The following is a 24,985-nucleotide window of genomic DNA, read 5'->3' on the forward strand; positions in this document are numbered from 1 at the left end:
TATATATAAATTATTTGATTATATATTTTTTAATACTAATTTATTAATAATAGTAAATTCTTACAAGTTTACAATCTAAATTTATGATTTGAATTTATATTATTATTACGAGTTTATTTAATCTCATGAATTTGACAATGTTAGTAGTAATACTTATTATATATATACATTTGTACGAGCGCGCGTCATATCTAAATCACGTACAAAAATACAGCTAAGTATGAGTTGGATGCACTAGTTTTTTATATTAATGACCGATATTTTATAAGTATTGTTTGATAAGATTTTATTCATAAACTATAAACGATGTCATGGTTAACGTCAGTGGGAATGCTTTCTTATATAGACATTTGTACAAACACCTGTACAAAATTACAGCTAAGCATGAGCTGTATACGTTTACTCTAACAACCTATTCCTTTGTACAAGCTTTTTATATTAATTACCGATATTTTAAGGGTTTATTTAACATTATAATTAGAGTCGGATATAGACATTTGTACGAACCCATGTCATATTTAAATCTTGGGCAAAATCACAGCTAAACATGAGCTGGAGACGTTGACTCTAATTACCTACTTCTTTGATGTTCGACTTCAATAGCCAAGCCAGGCTATAAACTTTGGGTCTTGAACTTATTTTTCTACGCTATTTATGAAATAAAATTCTTTTTGATTTTATTTATAAAATAGAAAGAAAAATGTTTCATATAAATATATAATTTTATTTTTTTACTTATTATTACGTTGGTTTTATTATCATGATATATGATGTATATTACAAAACTAGCTTTTAGTCTGAACCCGAATGAAACGATGGACAAAGGAATTGTCGAACACTACTGAAGAGAGCGCACGAAGAACGATGTAGAAACTTTTTATTGTTTTGTTTTTTCTTCTTTTAATTCTCTGAAAACTTTTTAATACATCCTCAATTAGTTCGCACTAACAAAACTAGGAAAAAATTAAAATTCTTCAAAAATATAATTATATTATTGCATATAGATAATATGAAAATGATAGAATATTTAAAAAAATCTGGCATTCCAGACGTATTGATGTATGTGAGAATAATATGTTTATAAAGAATAGAAAAAATTAATTTGACAGTTCTTGTAATTTCACTCAATTTTAAATCAAGTCTCTATAGTTTTTTTTTTTTTTAATCTCCTCCTTATTGTTTGCCCATTTATTTGCTTTGGTCCTTCCGTATAGATACCGTTAGTTGGGTTGACTAGGGGCTGACATGGCACTAAATAATGCTTGAGTAAGCACAAAGCACATCATCTTCGTCACCGGCACCACCTCCTTCCCAGCTTGTCTCTCCCTTCTCCACACAGGCTCTTCAAAGCAACACTGTGATCTCTCTTATAGTTCATGTACTCTTTCTTTATTCTTTTTTTTTTTTTTTGCCAGAATGTACTCTTTCTTTGCTCACAATCATCGTCTTTAGCAGAAGCTCTGCTTTGTGCTTCAGATTCAGTAATTCCTTCTGGCATATGTAATGGTATCCTCCTCCTCCCCAGTTGTTACCACTTCCCATGGCGACGGGAGTAACATCGCTCTCTGAAATAACAGAGCTTGAGCCAACGAGAGTAAGCCAGCTTCACTTAGATCGTGGTGCTCGGCTGGTTCTCGCGAAGTGGCTACGGCTCTTGCGGTGACATGGAGATTTCACAAATGTTCCTTTTGCAGATCCAATGACCGAACGGCGTGGGGTCGGGGAAGGAGAAGTGTCTGCTCTTTTGGGATATGTTAACGCTTGAGTAGATCAGTCCCGGTGGTAAGACAAATAGAACATGGTGGGACCTAGTGGACGCGGCGTGCACTTTCAACTCCACCAGTAATTCTCAGCTTAGAAGAAGAAACCATAGAAGTTATTTCAAGCTCCTTCATTGTCTCTAGGTCCTGGCGATTTAAGTAATGATGATACCAAATCGAACTCCCAGAACAAGTTCTGACTTTGCGTTCTTCTCTAATCCAAAAACTATCGTCATTCTCCTGACATAGTGACCACCACTATGGTGCCTTTAGCTTAGCATGAATGGACGAGCTGTGATAGCCTAAGTAGCAACATCATTTTGCAACCCGAGCTTTGTGGGGAAGGAAGAGAGAGAAGTTAAGGGAGGAGGTGGCGTGGGTGAGGAAGATGGTATGCCTAGTCAGATATTATTTAGCGCTATGTTAGCCCCTAGACAACCCAAACTAACGGCATCTATAACAGAAGGACCAAAGTAGATAACTGAGTAAACAACAAGGAGGGGATAAAAAGGAAAAAAAACTATGAGTTAATTTAAAATTGAGTAAAGTTACAAAGACTGCCAAGTTAATTTTCTCTAAAGAATATAATAAAATCCTAAGAGTTTAAAAGAAAAAAAAGTCAATGAAACGCTTAAAAATGTCCCTACGACTTCGTATCTCTTCAAGAATACGCGTTTCCAAAGGTTCTCAGAAGTTGAGAAACATATCACGAGCAAGATTATCAAAGAAGCCCATCATTGGTCATCACAAAAAAAAAAAGAAGAAGAAGCCCATCACATATTTAGAATATTCTCTTTTCTCTTTCTTCCTTGTCTCTTGTTGCTCTTTCGTTTTCCTCCTGTTGCTTTGTTCTTCTGGTTGAAGATCATCTGGTATTGATTGCTTCCTATTTCTCACAGCACTCTCTGTTTTTTAAACTTGTTCTCCCGTTTCCTTCAAGCTTCAGAAGAATCATTCCAAATCAAATATCCATTCCTAGGAAGTCTTCTAGTTCCTGTGTCTAGCTACCATGTATCTCTTTAGCTATTAATCACTCCTTTTTCTTCCCAATTTTCAGATCAAACTTGTTTTGCTGTTTTTCACATACAAGCTACCTATCAAAAACCCAAAAAAAAGAAAGTCTTTTTCCTGCATTAGTTTTGTTGTTTTCTTGTGAATCATATGCCCATAAAAATCCCAAAAAAATTCCCCTCAACGGTTTCCCCCCTTCCTCTTAAGTTTACGTATAAAATTGTTTTCCCCCTCAAAAAAAGGTTGGCGTCTGGTTTGAACAAAGTCTGTTGTTTTCCATTGTGATCAATCTTGCATATAGAAAAATCTCGGGGGGGAAAAAAAAAAGGTTTGCCTTGGAGAATTTGGATTTGTTGTTTTCTTGTCAATCATATGCCCATAAAAATCTGAAAAAAAAAAACGTGGAAGTGTCTGGTTTGAAGAAAGTCTGTTGTTTTTCGTTGTGGTCAATCTTATACAAAAGTCTCCGAAAAAAAAAAACAAATCTTTGCCTTAAAGATTATGGTAGTGGCTGCTTCATCTATAGAGTTCACGAGAGACAAGAAGTTATGCTGATCAGTAGTGTTGTTGGTAAATTCTGACTCTTATGGTTTTTTAAGTTTTCAGATAAAATAATTAATCGTGAGTGTCATGATTGGAATACCTAATCTGTTTCTTATCAATCACAGAACTTTCTCACAGCTGAGGCAAAGACCACAGCCACAGCATATCCTCATCTACTTCAGGTGACTTTCCTTCCTTATTGTTGTTTCTGTCAGTGTTGTTCTTATTGATGATATTGATAGAGATGCCGCTTCTCGTTACCTCAATTTCTGTTTTTTTTTTTCCTTTTTCCGGAAATAACTTATTGCCTAAAGCATACAGTAGATGGAAAGAGTTTTATCCTCGTCGGAATGAGGGACAATCTCAGACTGATTTAGTGGGTATTTGGCTAATATGAAAAGTCCAAAGCATTTTTTGATAAATTGAGATAAATTTTTTCACATATTTACTTTATATACTATAAAATTACTTTTAAAACTATGATTTTGATTAAATCCAAACACCCTCTTAATATCCTACCAATTTTATGCAAAAATGGACCACCCTCCCATTCTATCCGAAAGCTATCCCACCTATGTGAAGAAGAGAGATCAAATGAGTTGAATGATATATTTAATTCTTCTCTATTAGTTAATATATACCTAATTATAAAAATAGTTTTGATTCTAAATATAAAATTTATTTTTTATGTTTTATTTTTTTTAAATTATTCTTATTGATACTTTTTAATTATACGAGGATATAATAAAATCGGTTTAAGATATTTTGAAAAAAAAAAGACATATTTATTATAATTAATTAACTTATAATTTTTTAAATCTAATTAAATTAATTAAATAAATTTTCTATTAAATTAATACAGTGAAGTGCATCTTATATGGACATTAGTACTAACACGTGTCATATCTAAATCAGTTAAAAATTACAGCTAAGCACGAGCTGGATACATTTACACTAAGAACCTACTCTTCTGACCTTGGATTTCAATAGCAAAGCTAGGCCATGAACTTTGGGTTTTCGAACTTTATCTGCGCCTCTTTAATTTATCAATGTTTAATTAAAAAATTAGTTAAAATTAGTTTAAAACAATAAATATATAAAGTATATATATTTTTTAAAAGATGTCCTTATTAATAAAAAGAATAAATTTAAAATATAATAAATAAATTAAAAATATATATGAGGAGTAAAATTGGAAAAAAATTATTAAATATTTAGAGAAAAATAAATATTATCTTATTAAAAAAATTAAAATTTAACTATGCCATTGACACCTGGACGCTTTTTTTTTTGCCCTTTTTGGGGGAATAATGACACCTCAGTCGTTTCCCTATGCCCCATGCTCTCCGTCCTCCCTGGAGACCTGTATCCAATTGTAAATGACTGATGGGAGGGATACGGGAAACAGGAAAAGTAAGAAACCCAGGGCATTTATTATTAATAAATTATGGAAAAAAAACTTTAAAGATGTATTTAGATTGAAAGTGGTAAAACTGATTTTTATAAACCTAAATTAAATTAGAGTTAGATTCACATTTGTAAAAGGTCAGTTAAAAAAACTAAAATTTATATGGATGATTAATAAAAAAACAAATTTAGATATAAAATGAATAAAAAGTATATAAACTTTATTAAATAGTAATGTTTTATACTACATGATATTAATATGATAATTGTAAAAAAAATCATTAAAATTATAATTATAAAATAAAAATATCGATTAGTGAGAATTTTTTTTTGCTTTTTCTTAGTAAGAAAATTTTGAAAATACATTATAGATAATTAAATATATATAATTAATTTGGAAAGATTAACATAGTTAAATAAATTACTTTAAAATATTTATATTTATCTTTTTTAAAAATTAATTTGCAAGATTTATAAACTAATATGTAATCTCATAATACATATAAGTATTTTAAAAAGATTATATAATATGTAATATATTTAAGTAATTCATTTATTTTTTTAATATCTTCAAATTAACGTATTAATATTTTATGTTAAAAGGCTAGAAAGCACATGTTCTCTCTCTCCGGCAAAAAAGTAAAAGTACCCATGCAGACCATATTGACTTGCGGTGCAGAAGGCAGAAGCTACTCTAGGGAACTTTGGAGAAAAAGTCAGTTTAGAGGATAAGCTCATTTATCCTATCTAAACGCCTCTGATCTTCAAATTTCTTTCTAACTTGAGCTTCACATTGTTCAATGTGCGTTCACTTCCAAACGCATACCAAACACGTTCTAGATAGTTCCTCACGTCCTAAAATGCCTCTACCTACCAAAGACGCTAAATAGTTCCTCACATCCTAAAATGCCTCTAGGTATCGCCTCAACCTTCATTTGGGGATGCTCATCAAGTGAAGTATTTACATTTTATAATGCAAAAAACAATTGTATTGGTGTATTCGGGTTTAGTTTGAACCTGACGAATTTCTTAGAGCTAGCTTAGAAAAACCAATTTTAAGAAAAACACAAGTTTTTAAGGTTTATTTAGACTGGCTAGCTTGGCCTAAATTACCAATTTTATTTAGGAGGTGTTTGGATGAAATCAAAACCATGTTTTAAAAATACTTTTACGGTGTACAAAATAAATATGTGAAGGAATTTATCTCATTTTGTGGAAAAGTGTTTCTAAACACCTCCTTAACCTTGACATCTTGACATAGAACTTATACTTGGCTCTTGGTCTTTTTCTGCTTTATTTATACCCCTTTTCTTCGATCTTTGATGAATTTTCTCTTTTTTCTTTTTAAATTGTGGGCTTTTTTTTTTAAATGTAAGAACAGATGTCTAATCTTTGTACTTCTAATTATTTGTTACATTTTTTCCCCCAAACTTTATCTTCTTAAAAGTGCCTAATGAGCTGTGATATATATATATATATATATATATGAATGTGTGCTCTTGAATCTTAAAAAGGCTTAGAATGATTTTGAAAACCTATGATTAATCTCTTCATATAAATTTAATATTGTGAAGTAACATCATACCAAATGTCACCTCTAATGATATAAAATTAAGATACAGTAAATTGATCATCACGAGTCCAACAGTGATACGCTTGCAATTGGGTCATTGGTGCTTGAACTAGTGTATTGATTGGTGGTTCAACGGCCCGTTTGAAATGTAAAACCTCGTTTAGGCCCAACATTATTTTGGGTCAATTATTTAGGCCTATGTGCTAGTGAGTCTAAGTCCTTTTCAAACTTTTTGCTAATTCAGTGGGGGTTAATGCTTAGGTTCAAAATGACTGTTGTCTAATTGTATAATTATGGCTCCATCAGACCAAAACCAATGGAAAAATTGGGGCTAATCATTTATAAAATTCATAATCAATTGAAAAAAAATTAACCAACAAAGTTGAATTTAATAGAAAGTACTAGTTTCCTATTCACTTAGTATTAGGACTCAACAAATACATATGTGAAGTCATCAAAAGTTATATATATTAATTTGTAAATCTGATTCATGAATGAGACAACCTAAATTTATAAATATGAGAGTCTGACTAGTAAAAATTAAGTTTCATGAATCCTATTAATTTTAAATATTATTTAAATTCCTATTACGATAGGCCGTATCTCACATGAGATTGTCTCTGGTAAGAAAATATATGCTTAGTGAAAAAATGAAGAACAAGAACAAGGAAGGCTTGCATTAAACTGAGCAAAGTAAAGCGACGTATTCCTAGGGAAGACAAGACGAAAGCAGAGACAAATACTCACATGAATAATACGCAGATTCGTTGTTGGGGTAAAAGAAAAAGAAGAAGAAGAAGAAGAAGAATACCCAGATTCATTGAACCCTTCGAAGCTAGAATTAATAACTCGAACTTGAATTTGAGAGCTATTTCGAATTTACTACTAATCATACTGCCTTTTATTAGTTAAAGCCAAGCAATTGCATGCATGGGCGTGGTTTATGTATGCGTCCCATTTTCTTCATTTTCTTCGGGGAGTCATTATTATAACTGTGACCCCCTGTTTATCGAAGCTTTAAATTTCTTATCGTTTTATCCAGGAAGTAAGAATGGAGGTTCTCGCTGCGTTTGTTGGAAAAATAGCAGAGTTAACTGTTATGCCCATTGGAAGGCAAGTGGAATATTTATTATTTTACAAAGGGAACTGTAAGGAGCTAGAGAAGAAAATTGAGGAGTTGAAAGAAAGAAAAGTTCACGTCGAGCATGATGTTGAAGCAGAAAGAAGGAACGGAAGAGAGATTGAAGATGAAGTACTAAGTTGGCAAAACAGGGTTGACTATACCTTGGAAGAAGTAGAGAAACTTCGTGAAGATCAACCTCGTGCTAGTGTACGGTGTTGGAAATGGTCTTTTCCTAATTTGATATCACGACATCAACTTGGTAGAAAAGCAAAGAAAATGACATTCACCATTTCTGAACTGAAGGACAAGGGGAAGTTTGATGGTGGAGTTGGGTATGTTCCTACTTCTAGCATGGGTAACTTAATTTTTGCGACTCGAGGTAGTGAAAAGCTTGACTCAAGAAACTCAGTGAAGGAGGACGTTATGTTGTCTCTAGCTGACCCCAAAATAAGCAAAGTTGGAATTTATGGGTGGGGTGGAGTGGGGAAGACCACTCTAGCTAAAGAAGTTGCCAGACATGTTAAGGATAGAAAGCTGTTTGATATGGTGGCCATTGCAACTATATCCCAAACTTTGGATGTTGAAAGAGTTCAAGATGAGATTGCATATCAATTAGGCTTCCACTTGGATGAGAAGACTGCAATTGGAAGAGCTGACCGCCTTTTTGCAAGGATAAAAATGGATAAAAATATCCTTATCATACTAGATGACTTGTGGGAGAGAATAGATTTGGACAAGTTGGGAATTCCATCTGAGCAAGATCTTAAAGATCGAAAATTATCATTCACTTCTAAACGTTTAGATATTTCACAGAAGAATGAAACTTATCAGGGTTGCAAATTATTGTTGACTTCTAGACGGTTAGATATTTTACAGAAGAATGAGACTCAAAGTAACTTTCTTATAAAAGCATTAGATAGTGCAGAATCATGGAGTTTGTTTGAAGATATGGTTGGTGATGCTGTTAAAGATGCTGATTTGCAGAACATAGCAACCCAAGTGGTTGAAAGATGTGCAGGTTTGCCTGTTATGATAGTCTCACTTGCAAAGGCACTAAAATTTAATAAGAATATTCATTATTGGACAGATGCCTTGAACAACTTAAAGAGAGTTGATAATAGGGACATGTATGGGACTGTTTTTTCAGCTTTTGAATTTACTTACAACCGCCTGGGAGATGATGAAATGAAGAAAGTATTCTTGCTATGTGGTGCAAATGGACCGTTCATGTGGTTTAGTGACTTGTTAAAATATGTGTTTGGTTTGGGTGTTTTGAAACACATAGATACCATTAAAGATGCAAGAAATCGGCTGTACAGAATAATTGATGACTTGAAGGCATCTTGTTTGTTACTTGAGAATGATGCAAACAAGACCGATGAGATCGAAATGCATGACATTGTTTGTGAAATAGCTGTTTCAATTGCTTGTAAGAGTGAACATGTTTTTGCATTGAGAAATGATAGGATGCAAGATTGGCCAAGCAAGAGATTTCTTGAAAGGTGTACTCAGATAATCTTAAGTGATTGTTTTATCCAAGAGCTTCCTCAAAAGTTAGACTGTCCTAATTTGAAATTTTTCCTCTTAAGTTTCAATGAGAGTTGCACTTTGAAAATTCCAGACTCTTTTTTTGAGGGAATGGGAAGCCTTGAAGCATTAGATTTGACAGGCTTGATAATACCTGCACTGCCTATATCTCTTCTTTCCTTGACCAAGCTTAAAACATTGGTTTGTATCAATGCACTTTGAAAAATATGGCTGGAATAGGTGTTTTGACAAATTTAGAAATTCTTACTTTTTGGGATTCATACATAGTGGAGTTCCCGAGTGAAATAGGGCAACTGACTTGTATAAAAATGTTGGATATGACAAAGTCTAGAATTAAGATCATCCCATCCAACATTTTGTCCAAGTTGACTAAAATAGAGGAACTTTATATGGGCAATGCCTCAATTAAGTGGGAGGAGGAAAGTTCAACTGAGCAAAACAAAAGTGCTAGTCTTGCTGAGCTTGGGCGTTTAACAAGCCTGACTACTTTAGAAATTCAAATTCCTGAGGCTTGGATGCTGTCGAGGGACATGATGTTTGAAAAGTTAGAGAGATACAAGATTGTCATCGGGGATAAATGGGAATGGTCAAGGAACAAAAGAACCTTAAGGTTGCTAAAGCTAAAGCTTGATACTAGCATTCATTCGGAGCATGGGATTAAAGCATTGATTAAACAAGTGGAAGATTTGTACTTAGATGAAGTCAATGGAATTTTAGACGTGCTTTTTGATTTGAATGGAGAAGGATTTCCTCTGCTAAAGTATCTCCATATCCAAAATAATGGCCAGCTTCAGCATATCATCAACACAATAGAGTGGAATGAAACTCATGTTTTGTTTCCAAAATTGGAGACACTAATACTTCACAATCTCAATAACTTAGCGAAGATATGTCATGGTCCACTTCCTGTTAATTCCTTTGGCAAACTCACAGTTATTAAAGTCAAAAGTTGTGACCAACTGGTATATCTCTTTTCTGTTTCGATGGAGAAAGCTCTTTCTCAACTTGTTGAGCTCCAAGTTTTGGAATGCAGTTCAATGAAGAGGATTGTGTTAATTGAAAATGACGATAGTGGAATAAGTAGTGATGAGAAGATTGAGTTTCATTCACTGCGCTCCTTGAGTCTTTGTCATTTGCCAGTCATCCATGATTTTTGCTCAAATGAATCGACATCTTTTATGACAGCCACATTATTATTTAATGGCACTAAGGTATGTTTCTTTTTCATTCGATTTATAATTTTGTTATTTACAATTTAGATCAAATGACTGAATCACAAGTAACTATCACAATGATCATGTATGGTATTATTTAATATATATATTTATCTAGAAGTAGAATGTCAAATTATTAATGTAATGAGGTACTCCCTCTGGATAAATTATATTTTTAGAGAAAATCATAATTTTGTCCTAACAAATTTGTTAGATAAATTATAGACAAGTCCTAAGAATCTCTAGTATCAATTTTAACACATGCAAAATATTTAAAATGCTATTCTAAACCTTCGACCTTTGAGCACTATTGATGGGTGACGAGCTGGTAAGAACTAGAACCAGCAGGGCATTAAAAAATTATCATTAATATTTTATTAATAATTAATTTAAATATGATGATTATTTTAATAATATTTTCTTGTAACAATTTACAAGCCCATATGCACTATTTACAAGTCATGCATTATTTACAACTTATGTCTTTTCTCACACGTTCTTCAAATTTTATAAATCCATTTAAAATTTGGTCTCTTCTTTTTTTCGCAAGCTATATCCGTAAATTTTACAATTCTTGGGTTGTTATTTTTAACTCATAAATTGCTTCCCAATTCATTTCATATTACAATTGATCAGTTCTCCTTTGAACTGCAATTGAAATTTTTGTAATTACAAAACTCAACAACTAACTTTTCTCCGAGATCATCTAAACCTGTACATTTTTTATATATAGATATACAGTTTTTGTTTTTATTTTTAAAGAAAACTTCTTATTATGTTGGGTTATTTAATTTAGATTTATAATACTATATTCGTGTCACAGTAATCTATTAATACTCAAGCTTGGCTGGCATGATCTTCAAGCTTGTTTAACAAATGAATTTTCCTACTTGTCTAAATTGTCTAAATGATAGTTTTGTACAAACACATTTACTTTTTAGAAGATGTTTACATAATAAATTTTTACAAATCCATTGTAATATACCACTTGTTAAAATTAATTCTTATGGGGTGAAAATTTTTTCAATTCGAAAAAAAAATCAATTTGCAACATTTGAAAAACTATAAAAATACAAATTTTAAAGTTTAACTTATAAATTTTAGAAATTTTTTTTGTAAATAATGAAAACTTTAAAAATCTTACAAGCAATTTATGAGGTGAAAATAGAAAGAGTTTAAAAAGAAAAGAGTGATAAAATGTGAAGAAATAATTTGTAGAATAGGTGAGAAAAAGCTTTCAATGGATTCGTAAAATTTGAATATGAAAATAAAAACTTGTTTGGTGGTGAATTGATGCGAAGTTCTTTGCAAATAGCAGACGTCGACTTGTAAATTGTTATCGGGAAATATTATCATAATAATAGTATTATAATAAAATATTATTGAAATATTAATTATTTGCCATCCTGTCCACGGCCAAAGGCCTATAAGTCATAAAAATTGCACCCAAATTCTTTGACACTTATATATAATTTATTAAATTCATGAGACCAAATTATCAATGGCTCTCTCAGTGTCGATCAAGCTGTCATCTTTCCCTCTTTTTTTTTTTTTTTTTTTTCATTTACCAAGTTGAAAGTAACATTTTTTCAATCACAGGTTAGTTTCTCTAGCTTGGAGACCCTGAAGTTGAGTTCAATCAATCTGGAAAAAATTTGGGATGATCATCACCTTTCTGCAGCCAATTGTATTCAGAATTTGACTAACTTGATTGTTGAGGATTGCAGAGGCCTCAAGCATTTATTCTCATCTTTTGTGGTTGGAAGTCTTTCAAAACTCAAACACCTTGAAATAAGTAAATGTGATATGATGGAGGAAATCATTGCTCCAGATAGCCTTGCAACACAAGAGGTATTACGATTAGATTTGAAATAAATGTTTACACCACAACATCAAACATTTGCGCTTGTGCACTTCTATTCAATATCTCTCATGTTAAATGTTGGTTCTTTTTGGATTTGTAAACTGTGCTTTGTATCATAGGTCCGGTTCACAAAGTTGGAGACCATGGTAGTTAAAGACATGGAAAGCTTGAAGAAAGTATGGCACCTTCAATTTGATAGGTTAAAGAGTCTGGAGGTAAGCAATTGTGGGAAACTTGTGGATATTTTCCCATCTGATATGCAGGGAACGCTTGGAAGCCTAGAGACTTTGACTGTCAGCAGTTGCGGTTCAGTGGAAGAGATATTCGAATCAACCGCCAAAGGAATCCATAATGAAGACGAAACAGCTACACAACAAGTCTCACAATTGAAGAAACTCCATCTATTTGGCTTGCCAAAGCTGAAACACATTTGGAGTAGAGATGCTCAAGCAAACCTTTGTTTTCATAATTTGCAACTTGTGCGCGTTGAAGACTGTGAGAACTTGGAATACCTTTTTCCATTCTCCATCGCAATGCAAGCTACTCAACTAGAACATATTACCATAAAATATTCAGGGAGGATGAAACATATTGTTTCAGGCAACGAAGTGATCCCCATGGACAGTCCAGTCAAATTTGAGTTTAATCGCCTGACCTCTTTGGTGTTTTGGAGTTTATTGGAACTTGAAGGACTTTATGCTGGAAAACATAGTTTACTATGTCCATTATTAAGGGCATTAGATGTCCGCACGTGTTTGAAATTGAAGCTCTTCAAGACACAAGGTACAAGAGCCCGAGATAGAGTTTTTGATGGTAAACAGCAAATCTCAATGCAGCAGCCTCTTTTTACACTTGAAGAGGTATAGAAGAAAAAAATCTTAATTTATTTAGACACCATAAATATCTCAATGCATGCATTTTTTTTTTCATAATATCCTTCTATATTAAAAAAAAATTAAACAGGTTTGATTATGCAGTCTATTTATCACTTGTTTCCTACCTCAATCTTATGCCTATTTATGTTGCTATATACAAAATATTTGACATATGCTTTTCACCTGTGTTACATATAGGTGATTTGCAACTTGGAGAAGTTGGCCCTAAATAGTGAGGATGCAAGCATAATATTACAAGGACAACTTGCAAGAAAACACTTCAGGAAGCTCAAAATTCTTTATTTGGCAAATTTTGAAGATGATCACGCTACTTTTCCCTATTGGTTTCTCCAAAACGTAACTACTCTCAATGAGCTACTTGTTGAAAAGAGTTCTTTTAAGGAGATATTCCGAGAAGAAATACCTATACAGGACAAAGGAAAATTTAAGATCGGAACACGAATTAAATCATTGACACTCAATCGATTGGATGATCTGGAGCATATATGCAAAGAAGGATTTCAAATAGACCTAGTTCTTGAAGAGCTTGAATACTTAGATGTGGATAAATGTTCCAAATTGAAACACTTGGTGCCTTCCTCTGTTACTTTTAGTCACTTGACATATTTGGCAGTGGAAAATTGCAATGGATTGGTTCACTTAATTACCTCATCAACTGCAAGAAGTCTAGTAAAATTAACAACAATGAATATAACGAACTGCAATTCACTTGAGCAAGTTGTGGTGGCAGAAGAGAGGGAAGGGTCTGAAAATGAAATTGCATTTAACAGCTTACAAATTTTGGAGCTTGAGTGTCTGCCAATGATCAAGAGTTTCTGCTCTAGTAACTCCGTGTTGAACCTTCCATCACTAGTGAATGTTGTTGTTAAGCAGTGCCCAAGAATGAACATCTTCTCTATGAAAAGCGCAAGCACCCCGAGTCTTCGAGAAATACAATCAAAGGAAGAAGATGAACAGATGTATTGGGAAGGTGACCTAAACAGAACAATAAACAAGATGTTCGTGGATATGGTATGTTTGATTTGACCCAAAAATTTCTGATAAACATAAGTGGAAAAAGATCATTCTCTACATAATTACAAACTTTTTCTAACTTATAATGACAAAATTTTATGGACAAACCATTGGAAAAGCCAAATGTTTATGTTTAGTTTGCTTTATTAAAGCCCTTTATTTCTTTTTACTAACCCTGCACCTGAAATTTTGCAGGTGGCATTCCATAGTTATAAGCATTTAGAGCTATCTCAGTATCCTGAGTTAAGAGAATGGTGGTACAGCCATGGTCAACCTGGAGTGTTTGGTAATTTGAGAAATTTAGGAGTACATAAATGTGACTTTTTATCCGATGTGCTACTGCCTCTAAATTCGGTGCAAGCGCTATCCAACTTAGAGGAGCTTCAAGTAAGTGAATGTGATTCATTGGAAACTGTGTTTGATCTAACCAACATGGATCGAAAGAAGGTCTTTGTTAAGGAGACCATTCAACTAAAGAGAATAACTCTCTCTGGTCTGCCTAAGCTCAAACACATATGGAAACAGAACTTCCAAGAAACTGTCAGTTTTAGAGAAACAACAGAAAGTCATGTCCAACATCACCATCCAGAATGTTCCATTCAGCAGGTATGATATGAGACTGTTGCTTAACTGGATTGAATTACATGTTTTGAACAAATGCAGCATATGTTTAATATTTATTTTTATCATATTTAATCAAAAAATAGGCAGATTCAGAAGATCCAAGAAAAATATGATAATATAGCGTTAGCCACAAGGATTCTGTGTGTGTAATGATATATATATATAAAATAATTGTACGTTATTTTTGGTGCTGAAATCATTGCCTCGTTTTGCAGCCTTGGTGACTTTTGAGTTCTGCCTAGCCTTATTGCTCCTGAATGCAGTATATATGCTTTTTGCTTTTTTGTCAGTTAGTATTTATAAATATTTTGTTTTAATAGATGTGAGATATTAGGGAAAAAATAAAAAAAAATATTGTTCAAATTTTTTTAAGACGCCTATATTGAATAAAAATTTTATGTATTTTTTAAGACTTTAGACAATTGAAACCTTTCTTATTGCCAGAATAAAAGAGATTTATAAACCATAGTAATCTTGCTGCCCGTTGTCGTAAAAGTTTTAAGATCTAAGGATATAATTTCTTCATTACTCATTAGCATGTCAAGTCAGTATTACTACTGTTTTATAATTATTAGTCATGTTTTATGACGTATCTTGTCCGTATTTGACTTGCCGTATTCAAATAGTGTCCATCATTTTGAAACATATCTGTAAATACATGGCAGGTACGTTTCCCCAACTTGGAAACAATGATAATAAAAGGCATGCCAAAGTTGAACACAATATGGCACCCCTTCTTCACCTCAAACTGCTTCGACAGCCTTAAGATGATGCAAGTCTCAGAGTGTGAGAAACTTGAGAATATATTTCCATCATATATGCAGAGAGCATTTGCAAGTCTGGAGACATTGATGGTTAGTGATTGTAAGTCAGTACAGGTCATATTTGAATTCAGCTCCCAAATGGGCAGTGCAGAGGAGACAACACAACTACAGGAACTAACTCTGCTTCGGCTACCAAAGCTGAAACAGATTTGGAGTAGAGATGCTGAAGCAAACCTTCGTTTCCCCAGTTTGCAGACTGTGTGTGTTGAATACTGTGAGACCATGGAATACCTTTTTCCATTTCCATAGCAACGCAAGCTACTCGACTTGAACGTATTACCATAAAGAATGCAGGGAGGATGAAAGTAATTGTTTCAGGCAAAGAAGGCCTCATGGACAGTCCTATTAAATTTGAGTTTAACCACTTGACCTCATTGGTGCTTTGGAATTTATATGAATTGGAGGGATTTTTTGCTGGAAATCATGGTGTACTATGTCCAGTATTAAGCAAATTAGATGTCCGCCTGTGTGTAAAATTGAAGCTCTTCAAGACTCAAAGCACAAGTGACCGAGAAAGACTCTTGGATAGTAAACTCCACATCTCGATGCAACAGTCTCTTTTCACACTCGAAGAGGTACAGCAATAATTATGGGGGGAAAAAAACTTAATTTGTTTAGACACCATAAATATAGCTCAATGCATGCCTTGTTTCATCATAATTTTCTGTATCGTGCAAAATAAAAATAAAAAATCGTGTTTGATTATTTATGCTATTCATCACTTTCTTCCTGCCTCACAATTTTATTTCTTTTATGTTGCTGTGTACAAAATAGTTGATCAACGCTTTCTATCTATGTTGTACGTAGGTGATTTGCAACTTTGAGAGATTGGCGCTAAATAGTGAGGATGCAAGCATGATATTACAAGGGCAATTTTCAGGGGAACACTTCAGCAAACTCAAATTTCTCTGTTTGGCACATTTTGTCGATGAACATGTTATTTTTCCGTATTGGTTTCTCCAAAACATCACCACTCTCGATGAGCTAGTTGTTGAAGGGAGTTCTTTCAAGGAGATATTCCAAGAAGAAATGCCTATAGATCACAAAGAAAAATTTAAAACTAGAACACGACTTAAAGGTTTGATACTCGCTAATTTACATGAACTCCAGCATATATGTAAAGAAGGATTTCAAATAGACCCAGTTCTTGAGGTACTTGAAACCTTAGATGTGGATCAATGTTCCAAATTGAAACACTTAGTGCCTTCCTCCGTAACTTTTAGTCGGTTGACATGTTTGGAAGTGGAAAATTGCAATGGATTGATTCACTTGATTACCTCATCAACCGCAAGAAGTCTGGCCAAATTATCAACATTGAAAATAAAGAACTGCAATTCACTTGAGCAAATTGTGGCCGCAGAAGAGACGGAGGGGTTTGAAGATGAAATTGTATTCACCCGCTTACAAATTTTGGAGCTTGAGTGTCTGCCGATGATCAAAAGGTTTTGCTCTAGTAATTTTGTGCTGAACCTTCCATTGTTGGTGAATGCTGTGGTTAAGCAATGCCCAAGAATGAGGATCTTTTCTGAGAGAGACACAAGCACCCCAATGCTTCATGAGATACTGTCAAAGGAAGAAGATGAAAAGATGTATTGGGAAGGTGACATAAACAGGACAATACACAAGATGTTTGTGGATATGGTACGTTTTGAATTTGACTACAAAATTTCTAATAGACCAGAGGAAGAAGATCATTCTCTACATATAATTACAAACTTTTTCTGACTTACAATGGCAAAATTTTATGGACAAACATTTAAAAAGCCTTATGTTGAGTTTGCTTTATGTATGCTCTTCACCTCTTTTTACCGACCCTGCATCTCGATTTTTGCAGGTTGCATTTCGCAGTTTTAAGCATTTAGAGCTATATCAATATCCCGAGTTAAGAGAATCGTGGCGCAACCATGTTCAACAAGGAGTGTTTGTTAATTTGAGGAATCTAGTAGTGCAGAACTGTGATTTTTTATCAGATGTGCTTCTGCCTTTAAATTTGGTGCAAGCGCTATCCAACTTAGAGGAGCTCCAAGTAAGTGAATCTGAGTCATTGGAAGCTGTGTTTGATCTAACCAATATGGATGGAAAGGAAGTCTTTGTTGAGGAGACCATTCCACTGAAGAGAATAACTCTCTCTAGTCTACCTAAGCTCAAACACATATGGAAAGAGAACTTCCAAGAAGCTGTCGGTTTTAGAGAAACAACAGGAGGTCATATCCAGCATCACCGTCCGGCATGTTCCATTCAACAGGTATGATATGAGACTTGCTGCTTAACCATAATCTGCATTATGTTTTGAGCACATGTCGCATAGATTTAATATTTATTTTTATCATATTTACTCAGTTAAAAAAGGCAGGTTCAGGAGATCCAATAAAACTATGATAATATAGTGTTAGCCACAAGGATTTGGTGTGTGTGTGTGCGCGCGTGAGAAATAATAATTGTACGTTTTCTCTAGTGCTGAATTTATTGCCTCGCTTCGTAGCCTTGGTGGCTTCTGAGTTCTGCCTAGCCTTCATGCTTCTGTAGGCAGTATATATGCTTTTGGTTTTTCTTTTTTCTTTTTTATATTTTATTTATAAATATTCTTTTCTGATTCATGTAAAATGGAAAAAAAAAGTAAAAAAAATATATTGCTCAAATTTTATCTAAGACACGCATAATAAAAACTTTTGTTTGTTTTAATTTGGCTAAATATATGTTTCTCCTTTATGTTTACATTAGGTTTCTTTTGGTCTCTTAAGTTTATAAAATGCATTTGTAGTTCAGCAATCTTAACGCCATTAGTTTTAGGACTAAGGTATAAATTTGCTCCGAAAGTTTTCTTTCAGGTGAGATTTTTTTGGGTACAAATTTGTCCCGAAAGTTTAAAATTGTAGCAATGTCACGACCTATAATTAAAAATGCTAATGATTACATCACTATTTTAATGATTAATGTGAATTTTGCAATGAGAAGGGGCAATACTTCTACTATTTGAAACTTTCAAGGCAAATTTATACAAAAAAAAACTCGTGAGTACTTATCAATCTTGAAGAAGAACTTCTAGTGAAATTTGCACGTTAACCCTTAGTTTAATTTAACAGAAAATGTTGATCCATCAAACTTAGGTGAAGACTGTAAAATTAAATGTTGGCAGAACATACCTACATTTTAATATTTTGAATGTCATATTTTTATTTTGAGAACAATTAATATGTTTAAATTAAAATAAAAATAAATGAGGCAAAAATATAATATTTTTATTTTTTTTGGCTGGTTAATTTTAATTTAAATATAAAAATATTACCTTTTGACAATATAGAATAATATTATATTAAAAACATTAAAGTCCAGGCATTTTTGTTGGTGTTTAATTACACAGTCATCGCTAAGTTTAACGAATCAACAATTTCCATTAAGTGAAACTAAAGATGTGAACACCGAGGGATTAAAAATGCACTTTCTAAACTTAAAAGACCGGAATAAAACATGGTATAAATATAAAACACCAAACATATACTGTAGCCACTTATTTTTAAAGACTTTCTAGACAACCGGAACCTTTTTTTGTTTTTTTTCCCCAGAATAATTGAAGCTTGCTAAACAAGGAGATTTATAAATCATAATAATCTTGCTGCGCGTTGTTGTACATGTTTTAAGATTTAAAAATTTAATTTCTTGATTCATAATGTGCAGGTCAAGTTAGTATTACTGAATTATCATAATTCGTCATGTTTCATGACATATCATGTCTGTGTTTGACTTGCCTTTTTCCAATAAATGGCAGGTACGTTTCCCCAGTTTGCAGCTTGTGTGTGTTGAACACTGTGAGACCATGGAATACCTTTTTCCACTCTCCATTGCAACGCAAGCTACTCGACTTGAACGTATTACCATAAAGTATGCAAGGCGGATGAAAGTAATTACTTCAGGCAAGGAAGGCCTCATGGACAGTCCTATTAAATTTGAGTTTAACCACTTGACCTCATTGGTGCTTTGGAATTTATATGAACTGGAGGGATTTTTTGCTGGAAATCATGGTGTACGATGTCCAGTATTAAGCGAATTAGATGTCCGCTATTGTGTAAAATTGAAGCTCTTCAAGACTCGAAGTACAAGTGGCCGAGAAAGACTCCTTGATAGTAAACTCCACATCTCAATGCAGCAGTCTCTTTTGACACTCGAAGAGGTACAGCAATAATTATGGGGAAAAGAAACTTAATTTGTTTAGACACCATAAATATAGCTCAATGCATGCCTCGTTTCGTGATAAGTTTCTATATTGTGCAAAATAAAAAACAATCATGTTTGATTATTTATGCCATTCATCACTTTCTTCCTGCCTCACAATTTTATTTCTTCTATGTTGTTGTGCACAAAATAGTTGATCAACGATTTCTATCTATGTTGTACGCAGGTGATTTTCAACTTTGAGAGATTAGCGCTAAATAGCGAGGATGCAAGCATGATATTACAAGGGCAATTTTCAGGGGAACACTTCAGCAAACTCAAATTTCTCTGTTTGGCACATTTTGTCGATGACCATGTTATTTTTCCGTATTGGTTTCTCCAAAACATCACCACTCTCGATGAGCTAGTTGTTGAATGGAGTTCTTTCAAGGAGATATTCCAAGAAGAAATGCCTATAGATCACAAAGAAAAATTTAAAACTGGAACACGACTTAAAGGTTTGATACTCGCTAATTTACATGAACTCCAGCATATGTGTAAAGAAGGATTTCAAATAGACCCAGTTCTTGAGGTACTTGAAACCTTATGTGTAAATCAATGTTCCAAATTGACGCACTTAGTGCCTTCCTCCGTAACTTTTAGTCAGTTGACATGTTTGGAAGTGAAAAATTGCAATGGATTGATTCACTTGATTACCTCATCAACCGCAAGAAGTCTGGCCAAATTATCAACATTGAAAATAAAGAACTGCAATTCACTTGAGCAAATTGTGGCTGCAGAAGAGAAGGAGGGGTCTGAAGATGAAATTGCATTCAGCCGCTTACAAATTTTGGAGCTTGAGTGTCTGCCAATGATCAAAAGGTTTTGCTTCTCCAATTACTTCTTAAAATTTCCGTTGTTAAAAGAAGTGGTCATTGAGCAATGCCCAAGAATGAACACCTTCTCAGCTGGGAGAGACACAAGCACACCAAAGCTTCGAAATATATCATCAAAAGAAGAAGATGGAAACGTGTATTGGGAAGGTGATCTGAATAAGACAATAAACAAGATGTTTACGGACAAGGTATGTTTTGATTTCACCGGAAAATCATTCTTTATTCCCCTGATATACGATGAGAAAATGGTATGAACAAATTGTCAGAAAAGCCAATTGTTTTTGTAAAATGAAAAATGATTGTGAAAATATCTTTAATTTTTATTGTAAATATTTATTTTCATGATTGTATAGCTTTTATTAGCCTTTATTATTCACTTCTCCTTTTGCTCGGCACATCCGTTTGGATATATCTTAACTTTTATATGAATTGAAAAATACAAATTTCTCATGTAATCCAGAATCACATATTGGTGCCATTGCCATAAAAGCTTTAATGAAATGAAGATGAGGCTGTGTTTAGGTTTGAGTTAGACATTTTTATCCTTTTTATTTCTGCTAACATGATAGTTAGTTAATACTTTGAATGAATAGTATTAATTTTATTAGCTGAAAGTAACAAAATGTCATTGTTTAATTTGTTTCGCTGCCCTTCTTGTCTTTTCCCTTGCCTTTGTAATTATTTGCACAGGTGGCATTTAGTAGGTTCAGTCTTTTGGAATTTTCTGTATATCCAGAACTGAAAGAACTATGGTATGGCCAAGATGGGCCAAATATATTCCGTAATTTGAAGCATCTAGTGGTGCGAAAATGTACATTCTTGTCCAACGTGATTTTTTCATCAAATTTACTACGATTGATATATGCATTAGAGGAACTGGAAGTATCAGAGTGTGATTCATTGGAAGTGGTATTTGATGTAAATGCATTGGATGAGAACGCAAAAGAATCAAAGGAAGTTAGTCGGTTGAAGAAATTAACACTCTCTGCGCTTCCAAATTTGAAATGCATATGGAGCAGGGAAGCAAGAGAAATAATCAGCTTTGAAAATTTACAGATGGTGAAAGTTGATAAATGCCAACACCTGAAATGTTTGTTTTCGGTATCACTTTGCCAAGACTTGAGGCGACTTGAAGAGCTTGACATTGAGTCTTGTGGTGTTGAGGAGATTGTTTCAATTGAAGAAGGATTTGAGGAACTCAAGTTTGATTTTCCTCGTTTAACAAGCTTGACGCTGTGGAATCTGACGCAGCTCACTAATTTCTATCCAAAAAGATATACTCTAGAGTGTCCTTCGTTGAAGGAGTTAAATGTTCGTGGATGTGAGGAATTGCAAATATTTGCATTTGACCATTTGAATTCCCAACCGTTTAGGGTGGGTGACAATGAGTCGCAAATTGAACAAGCTTTGTTTCATATTGAAAAGGTAGGTATCCCTTTTTTTTTTTTTTTTCTTCTATCTGTCTTTTTTTTTACCAGAATTTCTTCTGTCTGTCTTTAATTACATTTTTTTCTCCAGACAAAAAGATGCATGATTGAGGAAAACTATAATTATGTATGTGGTTTGTAAAAGTATAAAAAAATGTTTTATGTTAACTTATTAGTAGATTATATGATGAAAGAAACAAATTATATTTTCTCTTTTTCAGGTGTCTCAAAATTTGGAGGAGTTGCCATTAAATGAAAAGGACACTATGAGGATATTGAATGGCAACTATGAGAAAAATCTCTTTCAGAGCATCAAAACGCTTCGTTTGCAATATTTTCAGGGAACTCCAATAAAATTTCTGAATGATTTAATCCAAATATTTCCAGCTATAAACACACTACAAGTGCGTTGCAGTTCTTTTGAAACACTCTTTCATTCGGAAGAAATTAATCATTGTTGTATTGGAAGCCCCACCCAAATTAAAATGTTGTGGCTATTTCAATTGGAGAAGCTTGAGCATATATGGAATGATGACAACTCAACGTCACATCCCCTGGTTCAAAACCTTGAAGAAATGTGTATAGCGCAATGTTCTAAGTTAAGAAGATTGGCACCACCTTCGGCATCTTTTGCAAGTTTAATCACCTTGGAAGTAGAGGATTGCAATGACTTGATGTACTTCATGACATCTTTCATGGCTAAAAGTCTTGTCCACCTCTCAAGTTTAACAGTTAGCAATTGTGGAATGCTAGAGGAGGTTGTGACGACTAATGAAGGGGGATCAGACGAAGAAATCATATTTGAAAGCTTGAAGGATTTGGAGCTAACTTGTCTATCACGTTTCAAAAGCTTTTGCTCTGGGAAACACACCTTCATATTCCCCTCTTTGTTGTTAATGGAAGTGACAGGATGCCCCAAAATGCAAAATTTCTCATCTGGAATCATTATTGCCCCATTTCTAAAATCAGTGACAGTGGAAAATGGGAAAAGACGCTGGAAAGAAGACCTTAACACCACCATCCACCATTTGTTCACAGAGGTATGTATGCTAAAAAATAAATTCTGAGATGATTGACACTCCTGTAATATCGTGTATGTGTCTCAACCTCCATTTTTAAAATCTAAAGAACTAAATTTAGATAATATTTTGCTGCAGCAAAATATGATTGACTGAAAAAATATGTAAAACTTAAACACAGTCAAATGAAAACTTAAATATGGGTAAAAATATTGAATGTAAATGTGCGTTGCCGTCAAGATATAATATCTTGTGTGCCTACCTTAATCAGGCAACTCGAGAAGGAGACGAAGGGAACTATAAGGAATCTTCAAGTGATATTACCAAAAGCAGTCAAACTCATCAAATGAGTGCCAGTACTACCACAGCATCAAGCTCTGGGGAGCAAGTAGGACAATGGAAGCCTAATCAAATTGCAGACATTGGGAAGCAAGAAACACACAAACTTCCAAGTCAATCTTATGACAAAGAGCTGAATGAGCAAGCCTCGTCAGGTACTGAGAGGCCTTTGGCTCCGGTTACTCAAATTGCCTCCAGCCCTTCTACAAATCAAGAAAAAGGTATTGAGATTGCCTTGCACTCTGCTATTTGCCATAAATAATCACATGTTTCTTTGACTTTGGCCTTAATTTCTTTTACAGGTTTGAGTGTATTAGGTATTTATCACTATCACTATCCTTTGGTATATTTAATGACTGATTTCTTGTGTTTAGTAGAGTGCTTAGTGACACTTTGTTATCATATTCATTGGCTTGATTATTTTTTTTTTTTTGGTGAGATACTGCACATTCTGATTTTTATAATCCGAAATAATTGACAGCACTAGAAAACTTCTGAAGATGCCAAATCGTTTAGTTAAATGACCACCTTTAGTATTAGCCACAGAGAACATACATAAATAATTTCTTTCACGTGTAACAAAGAAGGAATTTATTAATTATTTTATCTAAAAACCTCATGCCATTCTACATTAAATTTCTCCCCAGTCTGAGAGGAGCTTTGTTTAGGTTCCTTGAAACAGAGCTCTACGTTTTTTTAATTAATTATTGATTCTAATATGCTATTACGGGAATTGAAAACTAATAGAGGAATCACAAGACTCACAGACTCAATCTAGCAAGAATCTATTCAAGCAAGCTACAACTGTCAACAATAAAGAAAGTAATGTTTTTCTTTCTTCCTCTTCTTTTGGTTTTATTTTTCTTCGCAATGTTTAGATGTAAGATATTTTTTATTTTGTTAAAATGTTATATCATTCTATTTACTCTCAATTTTTTAAAACTAACAGGTTTAACTAAGGGGACTGAAGAGATGGGTGAGAACATTGAAAGGCCATTGGTTGAAGCTGCTAAAAGTGCTCTTAGCCCCACAGGAGTTTGTGATGCAGGTACTGATATTATTTTAACATGTGACAGATTATCTAAATTGCTTCTTATAGGGTAATGCATGTCCATTATAGTACTTGGCTTATTAATTTTTTCTGACTTTCTTTTATGCGAATTGAAATATATTAGAGGAATTACAAGGCTCAAAAATCGTCCACGTTAAAATTTGATCATCCGGACCACATTACTATATTGTAATTGAAATATCATCACTCTGCTTTGGTACATTCCATGACCTTCTTTCTTCTGCAGAAAGTTCAACCACACATTTTTATTGCACTGATCATAGGCATAGTTCATTTGGAGAAATTATCCTTACTTGCTATCATGGGAAATAAAATCAACTACAGAAGAATCAGACTTAAAATTTCCCATTTCTGAGAATTTTCTTAATCAGATCTTCACCACCATTGTTATCGCTCTTGTTAGAGGGAAGGAAATTATTTTTATTTTGTTAAAACCTCATGTCAAATAATTTGTATTATAGTATTAGTATTTTTATTTATTCACCAAAAGACCATTGGTTATAACTATTAAAGGCACCAATTTCTACTGCATTTCAGGATCCATGGGTTCACCTTGTTGTAGTACTCATTTTCATAATTAATGTTTCTAACTTCTTATCATGTGAGAAATCTTTTGAAAATATCATGTGACTTGGAAATTTGGCATCCTATAAGTTCGTCCACCCAGGCCTCATGTATGTCC

The 24,985-nt window shown here is 33.5% G+C and overlaps 2 protein-coding genes across 2 annotated transcripts; both read left to right on the forward strand.

Moving 5' to 3' along the window:
- The first annotated feature begins 7,345 nt into the window (after positions 1-7,345).
- Positions 7,346-9,166, forward strand: LOC114739611 (putative disease resistance protein At3g15700). The gene has a single exon (XM_028927690.1). It carries the CDS (start codon positions 7,346-7,348, stop codon positions 9,164-9,166), a length of 1,821 nt encoding a protein of 606 aa, XP_028783523.1.
- Positions 9,167-9,354: 188 nt separating this feature from the next.
- On the forward strand, positions 9,355-20,700 carry LOC114739612 (uncharacterized). Its single transcript, XM_028927691.1, has 10 exons — positions 9,355-10,176; positions 11,779-12,030; positions 12,163-12,903; positions 13,117-13,950; positions 14,149-14,559; positions 15,243-15,599; positions 16,209-17,042; positions 17,236-17,646; positions 19,168-19,569; positions 19,798-20,700. Exons 1-10 carry the CDS (start codon positions 9,355-9,357, stop codon positions 20,698-20,700), a joined length of 5,967 nt encoding a protein of 1,988 aa, XP_028783524.1.
- The last annotated feature ends 4,285 nt before the right edge of the window (positions 20,701-24,985 follow it).

Source organism: Neltuma alba, unplaced genomic scaffold (assembly GCF_004799145.2).
Source record: "Neltuma alba isolate B1F8T4 unplaced genomic scaffold, ASM479914v2 tig00002863_pilon, whole genome shotgun sequence".
NCBI lineage: Eukaryota > Viridiplantae > Streptophyta > Magnoliopsida > Fabales > Fabaceae > Neltuma > Neltuma alba.

Coding starts and splice junctions, on each gene's coding strand:
- LOC114739611 (XM_028927690.1), top strand. CDS start 7,346: ATGGAGGTTCTCGCTGCGTTTGTTGGAAAAATAGCAGAGTTAACTGTT.
- LOC114739612 (XM_028927691.1), top strand. CDS start 9,355: ATGGGCAATGCCTCAATTAAGTGGGAGGAGGAAAGTTCAACTGAGCAA. Junction 10,177..11,778: donor TATTATTTAATGGCACTAAG/GTATGTTTCTTT, acceptor TTTCAATCACAG/GTTAGTTTCTCTAGCTTGGA. Junction 19,570..19,797: donor CTCTTTTGACACTCGAAGAG/GTACAGCAATAA, acceptor TGTTGTACGCAG/GTGATTTTCAACTTTGAGAG.